Source organism: Syngnathus leptorhynchus, chromosome 2 (assembly GCF_054491065.1).
Source record: "Syngnathus leptorhynchus isolate UIUO chromosome 2, UIUO_Slep, whole genome shotgun sequence".
In the NCBI taxonomy this organism is placed as follows: Eukaryota; Metazoa; Chordata; class Actinopteri; order Syngnathiformes; family Syngnathidae; genus Syngnathus; species Syngnathus leptorhynchus.
Window position 1 is genome coordinate 19,405,550 of NC_141196.1, and position 23,888 is coordinate 19,429,437.

At 38.5% G+C, this 23,888-nt stretch overlaps 1 protein-coding gene across 2 annotated transcripts in view; it reads right to left on the minus strand.

The window, feature by feature from the left end:
• The window catches only part of il1rapl2 (interleukin 1 receptor accessory protein-like 2), a 246,409-nt gene that overhangs the window by 184,929 nt on the left and 37,592 nt on the right, over positions 1 to 23,888 (minus strand). For both annotated transcript variants that reach the window (XM_085906100.1, XM_085906101.1), the window contains exon 2: positions 6,001 to 6,115. In XM_085906100.1, coding sequence (XP_085762226.1) covers positions 6,001 to 6,115 — 115 coding nt within the window. The remainder of the gene's footprint in view (positions 1 to 6,000; positions 6,116 to 23,888) is intronic.

Sequence of the window (23,888 nt, forward strand, 5' to 3'; positions counted from 1 at the left end):
TCAATGAAAAACATGCCTGCATAAGAAAATCAATCCTATTCATACTGTTAAGGCTATCAACATTTGCTAAAATAAAGGTTCAGAAAAAAAATCTGGGTATTTTCTTTTTTTACAATAAATAAAACGTGTGATTAACTATGAGTTACAAAACATTTTTATTAATCGTGATTGAACATTTTAATCACTTGACAACACTTATCATATTTGAACACACATCTCATGCTGCCTCATGTATTCTGCTGCTTCTGTTCTGCTCTAACCTTGTTTACCACGGTCTTCTCTGTCTGCTCTCCTGGCTTAGACTAAGTTAAATTACCAGTTGTACGGAGCAATCCTGACACAGTGCAGAACTTAATTACACACTAGCTGACACAAAGGACTACGTGTTAGTGTATTTTCTTTGTTTCTCTCTTTCCTGCGACTCCAACACTGAAGCCATATCGTTTCTCACATTTTTTTCTATTACTTCTCTCCCTCTGATTAGAAGCAGCATGGAGACATCTTAAAATCACTTATTCCACATGGTGACTGTATGCTTATAATAAATGTTGGGGTATGGAAGGGACACCGGTTACCTGTAGCTACATATATTTTTACCCGTGTGGGATTCAACTGGAGCCTATCCCAGCTGACATCGGGCAAAAGGCAGACTACACCCTGAACTGGTCACCAGCCCATCACAGGGCACATATAGAGATGAAGAGCCAGCTGCATCTACATCCACACGGTTGCTGAGCAAGAATCAATCACACGCTGCCTGCACACAGGACAGGTGAGTGTACCCCATCAAAATCAGCAACCATAGACAGAGGTGCATATTTTGAAGCAGTCTTATGTGATTTCACATTTATACAGTTCCTAGCTTTGTGAAAACATTAAAGACTGTTACACTGTTACAAGTTTTCCCAGTAGAGGGCCGACTCACCTGTTACCTACAATGTGACGATGTTTGAGAGTGAATGAGTTGTACTAAAAAAAAAATCAAGTGTTTTTGTGGGTCAGTAAAAAAAAGAAAAAGAAATGTTGAATTAAGTTATTTAGCCACGACGCAGTGATGGAAGATGAAAAATCTGATTTGTGTTTGTGTGCACTCGCGTCTATGTGTGTGCATGTGTGCTTGTGGAGCGGAATCCCTCGGTGTACAGAGTCAACGCTATGTCAGCTTTTATCAATATTTGAATGCAGAACAAGAGAAGGGATGAATCTTTAATCTGACCTTGGAACTCGACACAGACATGGAGACAAGTGAAAAAGTGACACAGTGACAGGAAGTGAGAGGAACAAAGTGGTGTTGAGAAGTGTTGTACGATCTTGCCGCTAAGAGACTAGGGGTTTTGACTGTATCAGGCATCAGAGAAAATCATCATACATCTTGGAAATAAGAATTGGTTTATCTTCATTGATGTAACACAACACATATCTGCTTGCACAGTAGCTGGTTAGTAAATGAGCCTTTGCTAATGTTACTTTTAGTTCTTTAGTGAGCTGAAAAACACCCACTTCACACAAACAGCCTGTCATCTTTGGCTTAGAGATGCAACAAATGTGCAGTGCGTGGCGGCTGGTGGCTGGTGGCTGAGCACCCTCCCTTAAGCACACACACATGCACAGTTTTGTGTGATGAGCGCTGCTATGATATGACAGACTGTCCTGCTTTCCTTGCCATTTTGAACATGTATTTTTGTATTAGATATTTTTATTTAATACACAAATACAATGTTACATTTTTTAGAGAGGTGGAGTGACGTCTATGAAAGATATTTGTGCAGCTCACGATAAAGGTGGACTGTACTGACAGCCAGATGATTCTGACAGGTGATGAAAAAAATGCTATCCATGGTACCGGCTGGCACATGTCAGATGAGCATTGCAGTCATTCTAGTTAATGGATGAATTTATTTCTCCCGCCTGTCCTTGCTGGAATCAAGATAAGAGTCTTATCTTATCTCTCTTCACCTTCTCAAATAATCTATTGCTTTTGTATAGAGTGATTAAACTGTTAAGGTGTGGCCTTGACCAGGACAAGGGAGTTTGTGGCAACGATGAAGAGATGATGGAGCTATAGCTAAGTTGCTGGTGATTGCTCCAGATCGGCACAATGAAACTATTCAAACTGACAATAAAGACACATCTTGCTATAAAATGCATCCGTAATTTAAAAACACAGTGCTGCCGGCGAGTATTTTTTTTTGTGTGGAGTCTGCATTTGAAAATAATGTCTGTATGCAATGCAAGCATTAGCGACATTCCAGACTTGCAACTGTTCTACTTAGCACCGTTAGTGAAAATTATCTAATTGCAAAAACAGCCTTTGTGCCATGTAAATATGGTCAATTGGCACCTTCAGATGCCAAGAGAGGTTTCCAACACAAGAACAGAAAAGTACATAATGTCAAGAGAGAATAGGTCATCTGTCTTGAAGAAACAGTTTGGATTTGGCTTCAATTACTCCCATCCAGCCATTCATTTTCTTAAGTGCTTGTCCAAATTAGTGTTGCTGGTGAGCTGGAACCTAGAGCTGATTTTGGGTGAGAGGCGCAGTACTAACTACACACCGGACTGTTTGCCAGCCAATAGCAGTTGAACAGCTCCCATTCACTGCCTTTTTTATGAAAAACATTTTTCTGATTTCTCAGTAGGCGGCTCGGTGGCGCACTAGGAGGGTGCGGGTTCGATTCCACCTCCGGCCATCCCTGTGTGGAGTTTGCATGTTCTCCCCGAGCCCGCGTGGGTTTTCTCCGGGCACTCCGGTTTCCTCCCACATCCCCAAAACATGCTTGATAGGCCAATTGAGCACTCCAAATTGCCCCTAGGTGTGAGTGCGAGTGCGGATGGTTGTTTGTCTCTGTATGCCCTGTGATTGGCTGGCAACCAGTTCAGGGTGTCCCCCGCCTGCTGCCCGATGACGGCTTGGATAGGCTCCAGCACGCCCGCGACCCCCGTGGGGACAAAGCGGTTCAGAAAATGGATGGATGGATGATTTCTCAGTCACAAAACATACCCCTCAAAAATGTTAAATGTAAAGTGAAATTGAAAGTTTTATTTAATCACATTGCATTAATTTCTATAGCAATAGACTAACGTATTTTTATAAAGAGAACGAAAACGTGCAGTGTGTGCATACTTTTTTGCTGGTGGCACTATGGTATTCATATCAGATATCTTAATAGATTAACCCACTTTTAGTTTTCATGTTTGCTTGTAAATATCATTCATCCAGGTAATCTCTTTCTCTGGGAATGGAATCAATCACAACTGGACTACGGATGTTTTGACTCTCATCTGAGAAGCCTCCATTAGTAAGTATAATTGGGATTGGCTATGAGAAGACCTCATCGTGATAACAAAAGGCTTCTGTGTCCCGTTGCAAATAGTGTGACAAATAATAAATACAAACCAGCCTGTTGGATATTTTGATCATATACGGTGCAGCCGTATCATTTTCTAAAAGCGTATCGGCCTCACCACCATCTCCACACCTTTTATTTCTTATCACGGCGTGTCGCTTTTTGGCTGCAATGGTTGCTGTGTCGCAGCAGAGCGGAGAAACTGGCACGAGGAAATTGTAGTTCCTGTCCACATGCTGTCCAGTTAAAAACTCACAACCACCGAGCGAGAGGAGATCTCACACTCTATCTTCGGCTGCATGTAGCAGTCGCCCACATAAATGTCCGCTTGGCTCTGCTCTGAACGCGTAATTGCTTTGTGCACACCTCACCCACATACACAAATATTCAAAAGAGCGCACACACGGAAGCATGCTGCGCCAGTACACACTCCACAGCTCCACACCCCTGGTGCTAACACATATTATGTTGTAGCTTACTGAACGCAAACAAAATCATGAAGAACACAGATTGACAATACCAATCCTGTCTGTCCTTCCAGCACACCACCAACACAGTCGATTCATTTAGTGTCGGAGACCAACACAAGCGCACAAATGGTAAAGGTGAAGAAAAGAAGAAGTCAGCCACGCACAGCATGTCATTGTGGCAGAGTTGAAGGTCCAGCGCACTGCAGCATTTTGCAACATGTTTCTAAAACAGGACAGAAACATCAACTCAGCCTTTCCTTTTTGTGTCTTTATTACATCATCATGTCCCTGCCAGAGGCTAAATTAAAATACTGACTTTGACCCCTGACACAGTTGTTAAAAGGATGCAGGGGAAAAGTGCACTTTGTAAACTGGAATATTAAATTATGAAAGGTTGAAAATCTGTCAAAAACTCCAATGCATCTACACCTATGTCCTGAGCGGTTTGTCCATATGTGCCTCTCTGACTGAGAAAGTGCTTTGGAGAATAATGAGGCCATAAGACTCAGCATTATACTATATCACCTGTGGATCTAATGCGATACGACACAAGAGCTACGTATGTCATACTAAATTTTGCCTTTACAAAAACAATAATCCTCAGTTGAGAATGATACAATTAGATGCATTTTAGCACTTTGATTCTACATTAAAATACTATTTGGTAGAGAAATTGCTGTGGATCTTATTTAATTGTGTACGCCACAATGAATTTTCTGGAAAGTGTCAAACATTTTTTTTCAGAAAATTTGCAATTTTCAGTTGAGTGAAATTATAATTCTACTGTGTGTGTGTGTGTGTGTGTGTGTGTGTGTGTGTGTGTGTGTGTGTGTGTGTGTGTGTGTGTGTGCGTGCGTGCGTGTGTGTGTGTGCGCACGCGCGTGCGATCACAGAGCACTGTTTAACAAGCACAATTGTTTCAAAGGACTACATTACAGGAAAATCAATTTTAACTAGATTGATTTAATTGCATGGGCAGCATTTCCAAAATTATTGAATCACTTTTTGTGCTTTCATCCTTTTCCAAGGCTCAGCGTGGGTGTACAATAGAACGACTGCAATAATTATACAGCAAAGCATCCTACCAAACATGCAGTAAGTAGGTGAGTTAAAAAAAACCCAACCAGAATTCATACTTTGTCAAACGTAGGTGTCAACCCACCACATCATTTTGTGTGGCCTAAAAACCTTGCCTCATTTTTCTGTTGACCTCTGTTCAAAACTGGACATGAAAATGATAATAACTAAATACAAAGACAATTATGTAATTTAATGGGGCAACATGGGACAAGAACTTGGCAGCTTGTGGCTGGCATACATCATCATGTGTCGCCCTATATTTTAAAGAAAAACTAACAAATTATTTGACAGCAGCATTCAAGAGGTCAGATGAAGCTTAAGTAACAAAAGTGTTATATACTAGTATTATAATTCACAGACTGAAGTGTTGAACTGGTCTGCATTGCTCCTTACCCCAAAAGATAAAATATTGAGTTTGCTCTACTCTGAGAAGAAAAAAACAAATGTTGATCTTTCATTTAAATATCATTAAATCTGCTCCTGTTTAAACAAAAACATGCATTCTGTTGCACTGTCACGCCCCCAGCATGTACTCATGTATATGGATTCATTGTTTGGACCAGGCCCCTGAAGATTTGTCCTGTGATTCAAACGTTTGACATCTCAGATCTATTGTCTCATGATCATAACATACAAAGCATTATTGTATTCATATTGTATTGATCATGCAACTAAGTCAAGCAATTCCACCATTATTATCAGCAGCATATAATAAATCAATCCTATCATTCACTGCTCATTGATGAAGAAATGTTCAGCAGCAGTGACAGCAGCAGTGCCATAGGTCTAGTGTTAGAAAACCTGCACAAAAGATGGAGGATGAAGAAGCGTTCAGCTTTGCTAGAACGAGCAGAAGCTAGAGTGGAATAAAGTGGAAAAAATGTCTGACTTAACCGACACTATCACCATGGGAGACGACTGAGATGTTAAGAGTGGAGAGAAGCAAAGCTTGCACCACAGAAATAACGATAAATAAAGTGACCAGAAATAGGATAAAAAAGAGAATGGGAAAATGAGATTGACAGGTGTTTGCAATGACAGAATAAAGTGATATTAGAAAGAAACCAAGGACAGCAACAACCAAAAGAAAGAGATCATCCTACCAGAGTTTCTCTTGGAAATGTACTTGACATCATCGCTGGCTCCTGAGGCAAGGAGGGTGAGGATGAGGAGGAGGAGAAAGAGTGACGTCTTCATCGCTCTCCTCTCGACCGGGACCTTTAGATCAAACAAAAGAGAAATGGTGTTACATATAACATGCCATGCATCCTTAACCAAATGCAAAAAAAATAAAATTAACATTACAAAAACACAAAGTTTGAATGTTAGACAGGCTTGCCCTTCTGAACACCGTTCCCTGTTACATCCTAGTATAATTTATTTGAAAAATGTTTTAGTCAGTATTGTTTGATGTCGTGTCTGCTCTAACCAGTATTGCAATAGGAATGCCCACTAAATGTTTAATTTAACTTAATGATCTGAATGTCCAGGCTCAATCCAAACTCCTTACAACAAGTTTGGACACAATCTTCTACTCAATTATTTATGGCGAGAGGGAGCTGATTGGTAAACACCAGAAACAGGGCTGACAAGAGCAGGTGGAGATGAAAATCTAATGAGTTGACGAGACAGGAAGAAAAGACTCCAACAAAACTAAAAATATTCAAAACCGTACACAAACAAATTGTGACAGTCAAAGTCTGAGGCTTTGGGCAAATGTGCCAATTTTTCCACCGTAAATCATTATTGTGATAATTTGATAAAATAGGTCTTAAATACACAAACACGCAAGCACACACACACAAACGTACATACAACCTTTGAACAAACTGCGGACTCATACTGTACTAATTGTATCTGCTCACACACGCTCACACAGAGTCATAAAAGACATGTTAGCAGTCATTCCACTGTGTTTTCAAAAAACATGACAACAGGACATACTGTATGAGTACTTTGCCTTGGATGGTGAAATCACATCACATTCTGGACAACAGTTTAGGAAGATTTTGATGGCGCATGAGATGTTTTTGATATGGGAGCCATAGCTCTTTAGCATCAAAATCAGCCTGAGGACTTTTAAGTAGCATGAGACCATTGTGGAGTACAAAGTACACAAAACAGAATATTTTAGGATTTCAGAATGTTACTGATCTCTGTCGACTTCAGAAGTACAGTATATTGCTTCACATCACTTGGAGTTGAAAGAAAAATATCTTTTCAAATCAAAGTCCGTTAGGAATTATTCATCTGTCCATGCAGTTTCTGAACCGATTTATCCACACGAGGGTAATTGCAGGGCACACATAAACAATAATTCGTACTCGAAAACCCACCACCTCCGAACATGCTAACTAGCGCGTCACCTTAAGTAATTGTATTGAACTAATATTTAAAAAAAACATTTGATTGGTATAGGGCAGGGGTCTTCAAACCTCGTCCTCGGTGTCCAGTGTCCGAAGATATTTTCCATTTCCATGTCAATTTACACATACAGAAATCTTCAATAGAATGCCGTGCATCAGTAAGTGTAGCAATTTTGTGTTCAATTAAACACAGCCAGATTAATTTTACACAGTATGTAGGCAAATGTATGAGTAAATAATTTCTGTTTTTCAGGATACTGTTTTGTTTTTTTTTTTTGGTGACATTTTTGTTTGGCTCTCTGCAGTGAGCTTTTTCCGATGCAACACATGCGCCTTGGCTCAATAAAGCTTTGGAAACATTGCCATGGTGACATCATCACAGCAGCATATCACCGGTGACTAAGAGAGTCCAATTAGTTCTGGCTGAGCAAAGGTCAAAACCACACCACACAAACACCACCACATGGACTGTGGTCTTAGAATGAAGTGAGAAAAGCAGTGTGCAAGGCATGCAGATGAAGAATAAATGACAGAAAGTGTTACTGGATGCAGTGGCGTGTAAAGAGGGGGGCTGATGGGGCAGGGCCCCGGGCATCTAACTTAGTGGGGGCATCCAAACAAGGGTGAATGTGCATTCAAGCTGACAGTGAAAAAAAACTAACTAGTCTTTGGACATACGTTATCGCCAGGAACAATAGCCCTCAACTAAAACATTTTCATCATGTCACTGGATGAAAGTGTATGACTCATCATTGGTGCATGAGGCCATGGATCAGCCGAACACCGTCATCCCATGGCTCACATAGCAACGCTCGCAGCTTGTCTAATTAGCGATGCGCTCTCACGCACTGCTTCTTATCCCAACATACTGTACAACACCTCCTTTGGCATTCAAGTGGTAAGTTCGACACCGATTGGGGAACCCCTGACTTCTGTTTCTGAGGACTACTACCACCATGCTCTCCTTTCCTCAAGCTGAAGGACCGGGCCTTCAAGGCTGCTGTGGAACGCCCTCCCAGATCATCTTAGGGACCCACAAAGGTCTAAAAACGTATTTATTCCGGAAAGCATACTCTTGCCAGTTTTTAATGATCATGTATCTGTTTTATAACTTTGGTATTTTATTGCTGTAATTTCACCTAATTTTTCTGTCCTGTGTTCTGTGGCAATTTGAGATTTGCCTTTAAATGTAAAGTGCATTATAAATCAGATCCATTATTATTATTATGATGATGATGATGATCATGATTATTATTATTATAATTATCATTATTATTATTAGACTGATTCCAACATATGTGGCGAGATATATATAGTACGCAACTACTAAGGATGAATTGATACCTTTACTAAACGTAAACATATCACGGGAAAGGTGAAAAGTTCACTAGTTAATTACATTGTGTAGATTTATAACAACAGCTTTGATTTTTAATCAGACACTTGTGTGAACGCACGCACGCACGCACGCACGCACGTACATGCACGCACACAGCCCTGATAGCAAACTATTCTGGTCTCAAATACACCAATGCTGAGCCATTAGGGTGCATCAGCCACACATCCAATATTAAAGACAGCCTGGAGCTCTTTTCTGTCACACTATCTTTTCTCTCCCAAACTGCATGAGTCATGCTGTTTTGGTTATAGAGGCAGTCTGTGTTTTACATGGAAGCATAAGCCGCCTTGTCATCATTATGAAAAATGTGATATCTGTCCTTTTAATCTCCTCATCAGGACATATAATTAGTTTGAATTTGAATTTATGTGCTGTCGTAGTCCATTTAGAGTGGATATAAATTCTGTATTACATTGAGGCTGTGCAATGTTTAATACTAGTATTTCCCTTTTGCTCTCTTGACACACGCTTCAGTGTATTTGTGTGCACACCATGATTTGTGCACTCGGGATTTACATTTTATGCTTTTGACTTTGCCGGTCTTGTCATACATACCCTGTGTAGTCTCAATTGTGACAAAGCAACAGTTTTCTTTCTCATTTTAGATCTTTGGCAAGTAGTGCACATCTCTCACAGAGTGGATTAGAGGATGACAGAATTCACTCACAAAACTCTAACTACAAAAACAACATAAACTACAGTTTGAATCATTAACAGACAATAATGTAATACAGAGCCATAATATTAATTATACTTACAAATTGTACTGGACTCCAATACAGCTTACAAAGAAGGCAATGCTCAGTTTTGATATATTATCTGTCAGATTGGTATTTAACATTTACACTTACTTTTAACATTTTACACATTATTGTAGTCTTTCATTAGCAGTTTTGTAAAATCACATTATTGTGCTTTATGTAACTTTCTAAGCAATGTAAAAGAGGCACCATTAAAACCCACAACATACTTTGTTCACTTACTTATGCATTCTGACTGTGAGGTGGCACTGATGCCACAGGATTAAAATATTGCATGTACAATATATAATATTGTATTTGTGGTCGTACCTGTATCCTCCGAGTTTCATTTAGCACCCCTCAACAAAGTTTGAGGACAATTTATTTATTTATTTATTTATGTATTTATTTATTTATTTATTTATTTATTTATTTATTTATTTATTTATGTGCATATAAAGACATTACATTTGTCCTAGTTTACTGATCAAAATGTCAAAATTAATGCTGTGAAAAAAAATCCATCATATAAATAATGTTAGTGGTGGATTTACAGAGGACTCATCTGATGATGCACATGGATTATAGTCACACAATGTCTTTGCTTAGAGGGAAGTCAAATCAAAAGTGTTATTTGCTATATAATGTTACGTGTGACTTATCCTTTAATTGGACATTGTTTTTTATCTGCATTGTATATGTGTGTGTGTGTGCGTGCGTGCGTGTGTGGGTGGGTACATTAAAAGCTCTATAAATTAAACAACACTTTTCTTTAATGCAAACCCATAACACGCCTTAACTTGCTTTGGGGAAGTAGCTGTTCGATAATGACCAAAACGTATTTGTCTTGATGACAATATTGCCTGAGCGCTTCCGCTTTGCAAGGCAAAAGACTATTATGCTTGGCGCCGATTAAGTCTAATGCAAGCCAAGGACATATTTCACACATCATCACCCCATGCACAGTAGGCACATTTGGCACCAAACTGTTATCTTTATGGCAATTTCCGACCCTATCATGATAGTTGGACCAAATACTGTTTCCAGTACGTATCTGCAATACAAATCTCAACTGAAGCTTATTAGCATTCGCTTACCAACTAAAAAGACCACAGGTGGGTATGATCTTACTCTGTTAAGCCCACTGACTTGGATATCCGACCTCTGGAAAGCTGAGATGCCCTTTTGACCGCCACTGTCAAGATAGTTTATCCATATACTGAGTGAGTCTTACAACTCTCTCAGACATTGCTCATCAAGCTGACACACTGCCCCGGAGACTGCAATTGCTTCTGACTCAAATATCTCACAATTCAAGGCATTACCACACAAATATTGCAGCTATTTCTGAGAAGCACAAATATTTTTTTCTGACACCGAGGATCACACAAAGATAGACACACACAACACACTAACACACTGCATCCACCAAACAGCTGGTAAACAGACTGTCGAGAGGTTGTGAGGGAAGGAGGGGTTTAGCTCATTTGCCATGTGGTTGTTTTGGGTGATTTCACAGACAAACTCCAAGGTTGTGTGTAAAGCTGCAAAACAAATGAGTAGATCTTTAAGAGGCACATTTGAACTGTCAGTCAGCCTATGCATGTGCAGTGAGCAATCATTTATCACGTAAACTGAAAAACATAACACTAGCATGTCAGTAAACAGCATTTCAAGTGTCAATTCTGAATATGTTATATAGATTAATTCTTAAATGTAATCATACATTTTTATGAAAAACCAGCCATGTTTGTATTGCATTATAATAATAATAACAGTCATTATGACTATTATTATTATTATTGTATTTAAAAGCTTGCTAACAATTAACCATCTTATAAACACCACAACTAATAAGATTGCTGAATCTAAAAATAAATCCCTATTATAATTTATGAGAGATCCCATTTCATAACCTTCGTTGGAGTAATGTAAACTTACAAAAAAAAATTCAAAGTCAACCACCATGAATCAGTATTTGAAGGAAGAAAACAATAACTCTGCTACTCAGATTCCCTAATGTAATAACTACATTTTCTCACATTGATGCTGTATTGAGCAAAATTAGAATTTTATTCAGCAAGCTGCCATGGGGCTGATGCACTAACTATCAGGTGTCTAAATCAAGGCTTGGGCAGCCTGATCTGGCCAGTGACACCATTTTATGTGGTTGAAGTGTTTCAATTTCACGTTTCCTTATAAATTATTTTTTGTGCGTGCTGGAGCCTATTCCAGCTGACTTCGAGCAGCAGGCACGGAACACCCTGAATTGCAAGCCAATCGCAGGTCGAACAACCATTCGCACTCACACACCTACGGGCAATTTAAAGTGCTCAATTGGCCTTCCATGCACGTTTTTGGAATGTTTTGGAAGGAAACCATAGTACCCGGAGGAAGCCCACGCAGGCACAGGGAGAACATGCAAACTCGTCGGAGGAAGGCTGGAGCCGGAATTGAACCCACAACCGCCGCACTGTGAGACGGATGTGATAACCAGCCGTGCTGCCAGGTAAAAATGGATTGTGTCAAATGTAGGTTAGTGGGCGACCCAGTGGTTGTGGTTTTGATTTCTGGCTGTCGTCACCATGCCAAAGTGTCCTTGAGCAAGGTACTAAACCCCCAGTTGTTCCTGATGCTGCACCATCAGTGGGTTAATGTGACATTGTAGCTGTGCCCTCTTAACATCATCATTAATGGACAGGCTTATTTAAGATTTTATAGAAATTCAATGCCATCAACCATGGTAGATGAAAGCTAACATACAACCATAAACAGCAAATGAGCCCTCAGTGAAACTAAATATTGATAAGCAAGAATTTATATATTTATAATAAAAATAAAAAAAAGCCAAGCTAGCTTCAACGCAGAGTTCGACAGCTTATGATGGGCACAAAAATAGATCCCTGAATATTATAATACTGAACGAAAGTCTCCTAGGAGCCACCCTCTTATGGTGCAAAAGGGACACTAAATAATAAATCGTATAAATATTTACACATTTGGTCTGTAGTCGTATAGGTCCATGGGGATTTAAAAGGAAGTCTTTAGTCTTTCACAGTAGGAATACGAGGCAACGTGACACTGACAAACACATCAACATTTATGGATGCATGCACAGAGAAATACACAGCATGAGGTGTGTGCTAACGAATGCAGTACCACCTGTTCAGTAAATGATCTAATTGCTCTCAGCAGATTCCCATTTCCTCACTTTTACACAGTTACAGCACCATTTAACAGGTAAGAGACTGCTGCCGCAAGCCATCCTTACCCTCACACCTTCACTAATTCAACATTTAACAGCATCTCTTGTGATGAGACACCAGTTGCTTTCAAGTGAGGAGAAAGCTAAGATGGTTAAAGGGAAGTGGGCAAAAGGTAGCTTTTAAAAGAAAAAAATCAAAGGATGCCGGGATAAGCTCTAAGGGCTAGGGCAAAGATGAGCAAATGAGTGTGCAGTGCAGGAAAAACACACTTGAAAGATCAAAGATTGCATTGTTTAATGAATAAATTATTTATTGTCAGAGCAATATGCTGAATATTTCCAATGAGAGTATCCAATCCATCCATCCATCCATCCATCCATCCATCCATCCATCCATACAATACGATTCAGCCATCCATCCACCCAACAAATCCATCCATCTATCCATCCATCCATCCAACAAATTCATTCAGAGGTGTGTGAAAGAAAACACCTTTGGGGTTTTCCTTCTGCTGAGACTATAATCTTGAAACTATACTACAAAAAAAAAAAAGAGAGACAGTTTTAGCACAGACATGTATATAATATGAATGCTTTTCTGGTCATAAACATTCACGGGTATATTTGGCACAATGATATAGTATATTTCGTGCTATTACTGTTTAACTTACTAAAAGAAGAAAGATGCACCATTTTTAGAGGTATAAATGTACTTGTATGTGATATTGTGGTCTTTTGTGCTTCTTTTCAAGTGTAAGGGAATTCTAGCAAATGGAAAGTGGCTTCAATAGTGTTACAAACATTAGCATAATGATAAATGATGAAAGGTTAAAATGAATTGTTCAATGTTAATAATGTTATTTTGCGCTTCATTCAATTCCTTTACTGAATAAGACTGTGCGGTCTATTGAACAAGGTAGTAGAACCAGCAGAGAATAAAAAATACGTTAACTAATTTTAGATAATGACAAACTTTAATCCTGTTTTGAATTAATTTCAAGATGGAAAAAAACAAGTAACATTAAATAACAATTGAGAAAAATGACAAGCGTTTTTTTTTTAATCAACAAAAGTTTAATGAACAAATGTGATTTCAATAGAGTACTGTTGAGCAATGCTTCGTCATAAACCCACCTCATTTTCAAATGTACTGTACATTTTGTGCTGTGAGGTGTTCAACAATTTAAAAGGCCAAAATACAGGCATTTTAATGAATATTTGACAAATATCTGATTTTTTTCGAATGATTTCCTTGATGTACACACATGCAACCCTACATACCAATATGTTAGACACATTTGGCACTTCACATCTTGTTAGCAACAACCTCAGAAGTTAGTGATGTGTGAGCTGGCCCTAAGGCAGTCACACTACTCAAATTTGGCAAAAGCCAAACAGAAGAAGCACTTCCGATCTGCCATTTATGTAAGCCTGTTTCAGCATTTAATATATTCATATTATTTTCTACGGTATGAAATGGGTGTTCATGCGCATATTTGAATGTATATATTGCAGCAGCGACTAAATTAGTAGATGGAAATTTAGATGCACAGAAAGCCCAAAATAACGCATCTTCATCAGTGCCAGCACCATGGTGTCGGATCCGAACATGTATGGTTGCTTGTATGGGTTTTCTTTGGGTATGGTGAGAATATACTGTTCCCAAAGTGTACAAGGGTATCACTTTTTTTGGTTCTTTTATCACAAATAATTTTAATTTTAGGTTATATTACCTGACATGTTTCGGCATGTACTTCCGCCTTCATACCTGTACAAGGGTATGAATCTAATTACATATAAAAGTCTAAAAAATTCAGCACATGGTTTGGTTTTGTACAGTCACATCAAACGTGTTGCTTCCCCTTGATTGGGCAAAGTGAACTGTAACTTTCTCATAACAATGGAAATTGAAGTAAACAAAATCGATCACAGTAGATTATTATTCATACACTCGGCCATTCACAATCCTATGGTGGTAAACTACTCTTCTGGGGCAGGCTGCCAGTGCATCACTCTGGCCCTTCCGAACACCACCAAAACTACACTAGTGTGAGTGGCACTGGAGGCAAGGCGGATGAGGTCTTGCCCAAGGACACAACGACCAAGGACTTGGGCAGATCGCGTATCAAACAGCCAACTCTCAGGTCTTTGGATAGCTGCTCTACCACTGATCCATGGCCACCCCTATTAAAATAACATCCATGGCAAAAACAAGTTGTTTGATTAACCTTTGTGGGGATTTCTTTCAAGGAGGGGGAGGGATCAGCAATTTGCCCGAGATGTGAGCGTTACAAAAAATAAAAGACCACGAGAACATGAAAGGCTTCCACGATTGTTAGCTTGACACACCAAATGCTTTTTCTACAAGCAGCTTCTTTCCCAAAAAAAACTTGATATAATGACAGCACAAACAACAGACAGAGTTCCCGCTTCCTTTGATGTTTGGATTGAATCGAGTGAAATAGTCTGTAATCAGGGAAATGAATAAAAATAAATACAACCAGTACTAAAGTAAAATTGTGGAACCTTAGGCACATATGTATGTTGCTGCAACCTTGCTTCCAATAGTCTTTCCATGCACAATAGTTTACATTATTACAGTATATTCCTTTTCAGTGTTACAATTATTGCAACAGTCATAATCTCTTATCTATAGTGTTCTAGTCCACTTGAAATCCATAACTTTGGATATGCTAGTTTTGAAGAGAAGTATGAATGATTATGCATGTTGAAATTTTACTTTCTAGTGTAATCTGCAGCTAAAATAATACAAAAATTGTGAAAATATTTGTTTCTTGATGGTTTCTACTGTGCAATCATTGACTGACATGGCATTTCAACACTGATATAATAGATAGGTTTTCCTTTCCAGTGATGTTTGGTTGCCTGCCAGAGATCTTCAGGAAAAATGCGAATCTGGCCTCTTCACTGTGCAGCCTGCCTTGCAAAGCAAGCAGCTGCAGATGGGCAGGCAACATATTTGGCATTGCTCATTGATACCATTCAGCCAATTTTCCAAAAGATACCAGTGTCTTCTGCTACATCTTAACACCTCAATGGTCAAGGATGACAAGGTTACGGATCTTAATTAGAATAAATAATTAAATAAGGATATGAGCAGTAAAGTGATATCCCAGTTTTTAAGACATTCAAAATGAGAAAGTTCATATTAATTCATACATTATTGCACAAATCAGCCTCATACTTAGTCTTTTTTCCTCCATTTCTTACATACATACCTGTACCTTGATCAGTATTAATGTACTGAAGAGCAATGAGTGGCACAAAATGGCCCTTCCTTACATGCTGTGAAAGTCAAAAATGAAACATGCAGAAAAGTATCCACGCAAATTATTCAACCCTGACTGTGCTTCCGTGGTGCAGAAATTAGCATAATCCAATTCAGTGTGACTATCAACTGAGTGTCATGATAGGCAAACTTCAGAAATTGTGTGAAGGCAAGTCTGTCAATATGCAATAACATGAACCAACAGACTTTGTAAAAGATGCCAAATGTATCATACGCTCTATTGATTAGCTATGTGACTCACCCCATGTTCATGTGTACAGTAAATAAAAAAAATATTTTTCACAGATCAAGGTCACAAAGTGTTTCATGATAGTAAAAATTAATTCTAAAATGACACATATATACAATTAAGGGAATATGGTGGAAGATAAAATGCTTACTCAAAAAGGCGAGTCATTAATTGCTTGTAAAAGTATCCACAGAGTCCTGAAACCAAAGGGAGCTCGTTCCAAAAACAACATCAAGTCCTTGTGAAATATTTGCATTGTGTCCCTGCTTCCAGTCTCAACTTTGAAATGCCAGCACATGTTTTTCACATTTCATATCAAACAATAAAAAATGCTCAGTTGTCAATTTTGCTTATAGGTTAATTCAAAGCTGGTTATGTAAATATTTTAGTCAAGACTTTTGTCAATCTTAAACCTGTGCTAACTATACAGGCAACTTATTAGAACCATTTGAATATTCTGAATGGTTGCAGGAGTGAGGAAAAAAAAGAGGAAATCAATGATTGTCAAACATGACATTAAAAAAATTGAAAACAAAAAGGCATAAAACAATGTATTGTTTGTTTTCTTCATAAAAATGTTAATTGTTACTGCAATGTAAAAAGTGAGCCTTTGTTGACGCATAAACAATAAATACACTGACAATTTTAAATAGTTAGGAAACATTTTATATTTGTCTTCATTTCCTTCATGGTCCTTTGGCTGCAAAATTAATAAATAATCAAAAGTCAATTATTGAAGCACAACCAACATTCATAACAATTAGAGATGTTTTGACATGTTTTCTAAGCTTGTAATTCATTGCCTTTTTCCTCCTGCTACAAAGTGGTGAGGCTTTAAATGAATTCAGTTTCAATTCAGCGGGACCAGTCGAATGCTTGATGGATTTGATTTTTTGTTTTTCTGTTATGTTCTTTTGCTTTTCTGAATAAAATCATAGGACATAATTTAACAGTTTATAAATTATATCAGCGTGAGACAGGGCAAGAGCCCAGTTATTGCCATTAAATTACACGCATAATCTTTAAAATGACAGTTTGCACCAAATTGCCCTACTGCCGGTTCGAATCGACCTCCACATTTGAAACAGTTATGCTGAAGCTTTTTCATGCAATATTTATCCAAGACCTTTTTCCAGCGCCTGAGAGAGGGAATCACAACACAGGACCACACTAACTGCAAACTGCTATAGTTATAGCTGTTTTTGTAGGAACAAACTAAAAAGTGCTGTGGAGCATTTCCAAACAAGACTTTCCAACATGCTTCTGTGCTTAGAATATTTTTGCTTTTCACGCAAAATGCTACATTGTCTATTTATAAGCAAAGCTTATTGTTGGGATTTTTCCCATTTTATTTAGGTGCAGGAACTGTTGCCCTATTCTTAAATCCACTTACTCAAAAGTTTGAGCAGAGCTGGTTCAAACCTCCAGGGGGCCCTATGCAAAAATATATAATAAGAGAAGGGTTACGTTGCCTTGCTTACATGACTGCTGTCACAAGTCACAACACGTTACAGAATGATGACGTCACGCGAGTTGCGCAAGGCCTAACGCTAACTGCGTGGTGCGCATATTGGGCGAGCCGGTACTGATTTGTGCTACGGAAACACCTAAAACGTAGAAGGCTGCTTTACAGTGTTCCCTCGATGTACCGTGGTTCATCTTTAGCGGCCTTGCTGTTTCACTGATTTTCGGGAGGGATGTCAGTGTATTATGCTATTATTCATTTATTTTGCAGCATATGAATGATAAATGGCAAATGGAGAGCACTTATAAAAGTGCTTTTATCTACGCCATAATGTTCAAAGAGCTTTACAAAGTTTCACATTCACTCATTTGCACACCCATTCATACCCATAATGTTTTCTAACGCGCCGTGTCCCCGTTTGGAGGAGCCGCTACGGCTCTTTTCTTGGTGCACTCTGAATAATCGAACGGCACTTTTGGCATACTCTGTTGGAAAACTCAAACGTTATTCATATGTGCCGTTGTCAGTCAGTCCAGCCCTAATGAGCCAGAAAGTAAAGAGTTGCGTTCAGCATCTTTAGCCAAAAATGCAATTGTAGAGGTTTGAAGCGTGCCTTGACGTCATTGTTCTCATACTCGTCTGCACTGTCATAACTCGTAACAAATAAAGAACATAAGGGATCTACGTGCATGATCTTTCACTTCTGAAGAAGCCTAACATCTCATGTTCCATGACAGTAAGTGCATTGAGGCAAAGTATGGCTCCATACCACCAAGCTCCCATCAAGCAGCCCAAGTCACATCTGTGACTGAAAATACAAATCAGCCACTATGTAGGCAGACTTGTGCACTTAGCAGGTGTTTTACAACAGCACACAACTAGCCTTCACTAGTCAGATTTAATAATGCTGAACATTTACCACTGTCTCTTCTGGCAGTGTACAAGATGGGGAATTTGTCCCTTCCGTTTAACTGTAATGTCATGTCATCATACAGATTTCCACTGACACTACTGAAAAACATGGTGAAGTCAGTTATATGGGGAGATCCATGGAGATCTGCTTGGCACAACATATGTTTTCATCAAGTTTAAAGCCAAAGGAGAGCAGCCTGAGTTGCGTCAAGCATTTCACATTTGGTGCAATTGTGATTGGAGGACTTTTGAAATCCCTATATTTAATTCTGACTTCTTTTTTTTTCAAATACAAAAAAAATACAAAAATGCATAAATTGAATACATACATACCTACACACACACACATACACATGTACACACACTCACACATTTACTACAAAACGTGTGGCCTGCATTGAGCTCATTTTGATTTCATTGTTAGGCACCAGATTAACAGATGATGATGACAAGAGCAAAAGGCCTACAGGTTAGAAAGAAGTGGTGGAGATGTCACAAATATAGCATCACATACCCACCGCAACAGAATTTGGGGTTTGAAATCTCTAAAAATGAATTGCGGCTATCTCTTACAATAATACACAACGATGTTGCCATAGCAAACCGAAATCACAAACATGACTACCATTGTCAACTAACTATTAATTCCTTCTTTTTTTTCCCCCCAACTGTACCCTAATAAATTCAAGCTTCCTGTGAACATTATCGTTAGCCGTTTGCCCATATATATTCTCGTCCTTGTAGTCTCAAAGCACTATTGCAACAGGACAATTTTGATTGTCCAAGACAACAAGAACAGTTCCGTTGCAATTAATGTGATTTCCTATCAAAGTTTTCAATATTTTTGGAGCCATACTTCGGGCTAATTAAGAGGAAAATAAAAGTGTAATCTTAATGCAGGTTATACTTCCAAGAAGACATTCAGTGCAACTTATTATTTGAAGAATGAATATAAAAACAAGATACACCTGTCAGGTTGGATACTCTCACCTGAAAAGGGGAGGGTTCAAACAAAAATTGTACAAAATACGCATCACATACGCAACTATCACATTTTTAAATTACTGGTTTCCAGAGTGCATATCAATACGCAAACAACATATACCATTTTCTTTCATAGTTATACGATGCAGTGGAGCAAGTTGTTGACATGTCCATGTACAAGGATAAAACCAACATGAAATTGTATTCACACGTTACACTCTGATGAAGCAATTAATGACTGGCACAGCCCAAGTCCTTCAGGTCATTCAGCTTTGCATGACAGACATAAATTAACTCTGGGACACGAAACACGCACACGCACGCGCACAGAGTAAAACTGCAGAGTTAACAGCTCCAATGAGCCTGAAGATAGCAAGAACATATGACATCCTAACCTCACACACTAAATACACAAACACAGCTGTGAAAAACATGCATACATACACTGAATCCACATTTGTCAGGCCTAATCTTGTTTGATCAACCAATGTCCTCAAGTGTTTCCTGGAGTGCATGAAAGGGACTCGCGCTAAGGATGCTTGCACGCACATAGACACAGAAGCAGTCTTGGATGCATGCTCACACAGTAAAGACTACTTTCACACAATTTTAGAGTTTAGATGTATGCAACTGTCCTTTGAAGACATCTCATTGGGTTTATTTAGATTACACACAGAGTGAGACAGAATGCTGCTTTCTGGTAATTTACATGTATGAGGACCTCAGAGTGACAGTGACAATTACTTTTAACACAAAGGGATGTGGACAACAAGTCTGGGGTGTTAAACCCCCACACTCGAGATGCGCTTGATGGCGTTCAGTCTTTTACATTTCTGATAACCCGGCGGAACCCAGTAAATTGCCGGGTCAACTTGAATTCCCCATCCCACTTCACTAAATGACATTGAGTCAGGAAAAAAGCTAATAAAATGGAACCTTAGATGACCAGTGTATCTTTTATAGGTAGGTTTAAAAAAATAGTGGACAACATGAAGTTGATTTGAAGTTTAAACAATCCTAAATTAGTTGTGGGAACACACATTACTGGCGCATTTATAAAAACTATTCATAAATAGTATACATTTATGATTAACAGATATTTTAATCTATTATAATGATGCAATTTGTGTCCAAAATTACAATTTCACAACCTCAAGTTGCTAACATCGGACCAAATATGATAACAAAGGCTGTTTTTATGTATACCACAGGATGTGAAGCACTTTTGGGAACTGAGAAACAAATCATGCTTTTCAATGATGCATAGAGGCGAGACATAAGGAAGCAATGTCCACATTTCCATGAATGTTTTCTCATTGCAATTCTTTTGTCTGTGATATCAACTGTGAAAAAGTATGGTCAATTCCTAACATATTTCTTCTAACAAATAAGGTAAAAGAAATACTCGACAAGGACATCACTTCAAACTGGGGTTAAGCTTAGCTCAGTGATAGAAAGTCAACGTCATGAACCTACATACTGTAAACAATTGGTTTTACAATAATCTCCATTTGGTAAGTCAGCAAGAATGGGGGTGTTCTCTTTTCTTTCCATATTGACACATGCAGTACGTCTTTTTGTTTTTTCCTCATAATAAGAGAAGGAATAGTCCTGGATTTTCCTGTTTTAATCCATTTATTAATAAATTGTGAAAATAATAGAGGAACCCGAGATAATTTAAAGAGAGGTGGACAGTCTGATAAGATGTGAGAGGGAATGGAGGAAACAAAATGCGGGGAAACAAAGTTGAAAAAAAAAATGAATGGATTTTTAGAATAAGAGGTGGACAGTCTGATAAGATGTGAGAGGGGATGGAGGAAACAAAATGTGGGGAAACAAAGTTGAAAAAAAATGAATGGATTTTTATGATAATGACACCAATTGGAGAGGGATGGAGGGAGAGAAAAAGGGCACCATGTCAAGAATATGACAGAAGTCATACAAATATTTTACTGTCAGAGTGATTAGAGTAGTTACTGCTTAATTTTGTCTGGCATCCAACATACATTCCCCCCCCACACACACACACACTTACACAAACACACACACACGGGGCTCTGTCCACCCGACTATTTCTGTAAACCCAAACCCGCTGTGCTTAGAAACACCTCTGAAAATGACATTTCGACATTTCACACTCAAATATAGACTCACACAAACTTGCACACACAAACAAAAGTAGGAGAGTAAGGGAGAGACTGAAAGGCCACAGACATATATTTATAGTAACACTCCAAGAAAGGTAGACAATAAAGGCAGTTGTCTTTTGAAATAAACATCCACAACTAAACTAGCGTACTACTTTTTTTCCTGCATTAGAGAATAACATATGAAGTGAACCATACACATCTGATCTGCTCTCAATCTTTAAATGATCAAATTTACCTATTTGTTGTTACATGTGAACACCTGTAATTTAAACACTGGTAATAATGATTTTACGATTTATTTATTTGTAGATGTATCTTAAAGTATTCTGGTAAAGTAATGACAATGTATATTCTAATAATATTCTTTTAAGCTATTCTCTGCTTTGCTCCTTTGTAAATGCCTGTGGGTGTTGTTTCTGCTGATGTGACGCACATTGAGTTACCTTATGTATAGAAAGTGCGATATAAATAAAGCCGCCTCCTCTTGCCTTGATAAAACCCAGCTCTTCTAAACGACCTCGCTTGTGCACAGGCCCATTTGCATTGAGAAATGCCCTCAATTGACCGTATATAGGCAGCAATCCCCTTTAAGAGATCCAAAATAATGTCCAAGGAGGTAAGTAAAGAGAATCTTCATGGCTGACATTGAGATCTGAGAACTGGAAACAAAACAGAATAGGACAAGCAAGTCACATGGATACTCATATTGCAAGTTGGGGATATGTGACATCACCACATTTTAGCACAGCCAGGCCTCATCAGGTTCAAATTAGAAATGCACACCCGCAAAGTTAGTCTGTACTTTGAATGAATCGTGCATTAAATCCTCCAGCCCACAAAGATTGCACATTGTTTGTATAGCGATTGATTGAAATCATTCCCTCTTCACATAGCTGAATTTGTTGTGTGATGGACTTTCATTCAAATGTATCTGCAATTATTCTACTGCTCTGACTGTTTTTGACAAACCCTCAATTTCATCTTATTTGGTATAGCCGTTCTCTCTGTAGTTGAACTTTTCTACCACAATATTGTGTGTGTATACAAGGGGAGAGCTTCGTGTGAATTTACGCACGTCCTCGCGCTCAAGTCATGTATTGTTAAATTGCATATTTTGCATTGTTCGTACTCAAGCTTTACGCACGCTTGATAAATGACTCCCAAGGGGCACCTGACCAAATGAATGACAATAAGATGTACAGAAAATTCTACTTTTTTTTTTTCTGCACTTTTGCGTTTTACAGTAAATGGCCCAGGTGGCTTTAGTTCTCCCTCTCCATGATCTTCCAGTGCTTTATTCACAAATTATAGCATTCCAATACAATCCCATGGACTCTTTCTAAAACAGGCCAAGTGATCTGGGGAAAGAATGGATTTCCTCTTAAACTGTCATTGATTTGTCAGCTGAGCATTGTGAAACAGATGGATAAGACAAACCTGAAAGAACATGATGACAGCATGGATAGATGTATATTAGAAAGTTTACATCAACAGAGTGAAAGATAAAAACTGACTCGGTGCATTGTTCATCATCCTCAAATTTTACGTGTTTGTGAATTTATGAGTTTATTCTGTGGGCATGTGTTAGTGTAACGTCTGTGATTTGAGACGGTCTTAATGTGAGTGTCTTAGTGTGTGTGTATGGGGCTGAGAAGGCACCATTACGCCACTTCTAATAACATCACATTCAGCACGGAGCCTTTCAGACCATAATGTCTGTATACAATACTGTGCTCATGTAAGCACACTCGTAAGTGTCTTAGGGAGCCTGAGTTACAGAGAGCAGACTTTTAACAATATGTGTGGAAGATTCCTGTTTTTTTTTTTATATCAGAGGTTAATCTTTTTTGGAAGTTACATTTTGATTTATTGCACTTGGTTAAATTAAAGTGTATTCAGAACTACATCTGATGTGCTCAGGGGACTTACTGGGCTATAGTTATAACGTTAAAACAAAATGTATTTTTATGGTTTTTGAATTATGGTGGCATCACAAACACACACACACAAACAAAAAGCCAATGACTAAGCAAAACATTCTGGCAAAGTTAATCCATATGCTCACTGAGCTGAAGCCTCACAAGAGGTTATGAAGAAAAAAAAAAAGGCAATACAACAAAACAGTGTGGGAATATTGCAAGGACTCGAAGAAACAATCTTCAAATCAGAGGAGTGAGACATTCCAGTCATGACATTCGCATATGGAAACACCATATGTGTTCATCCATTAA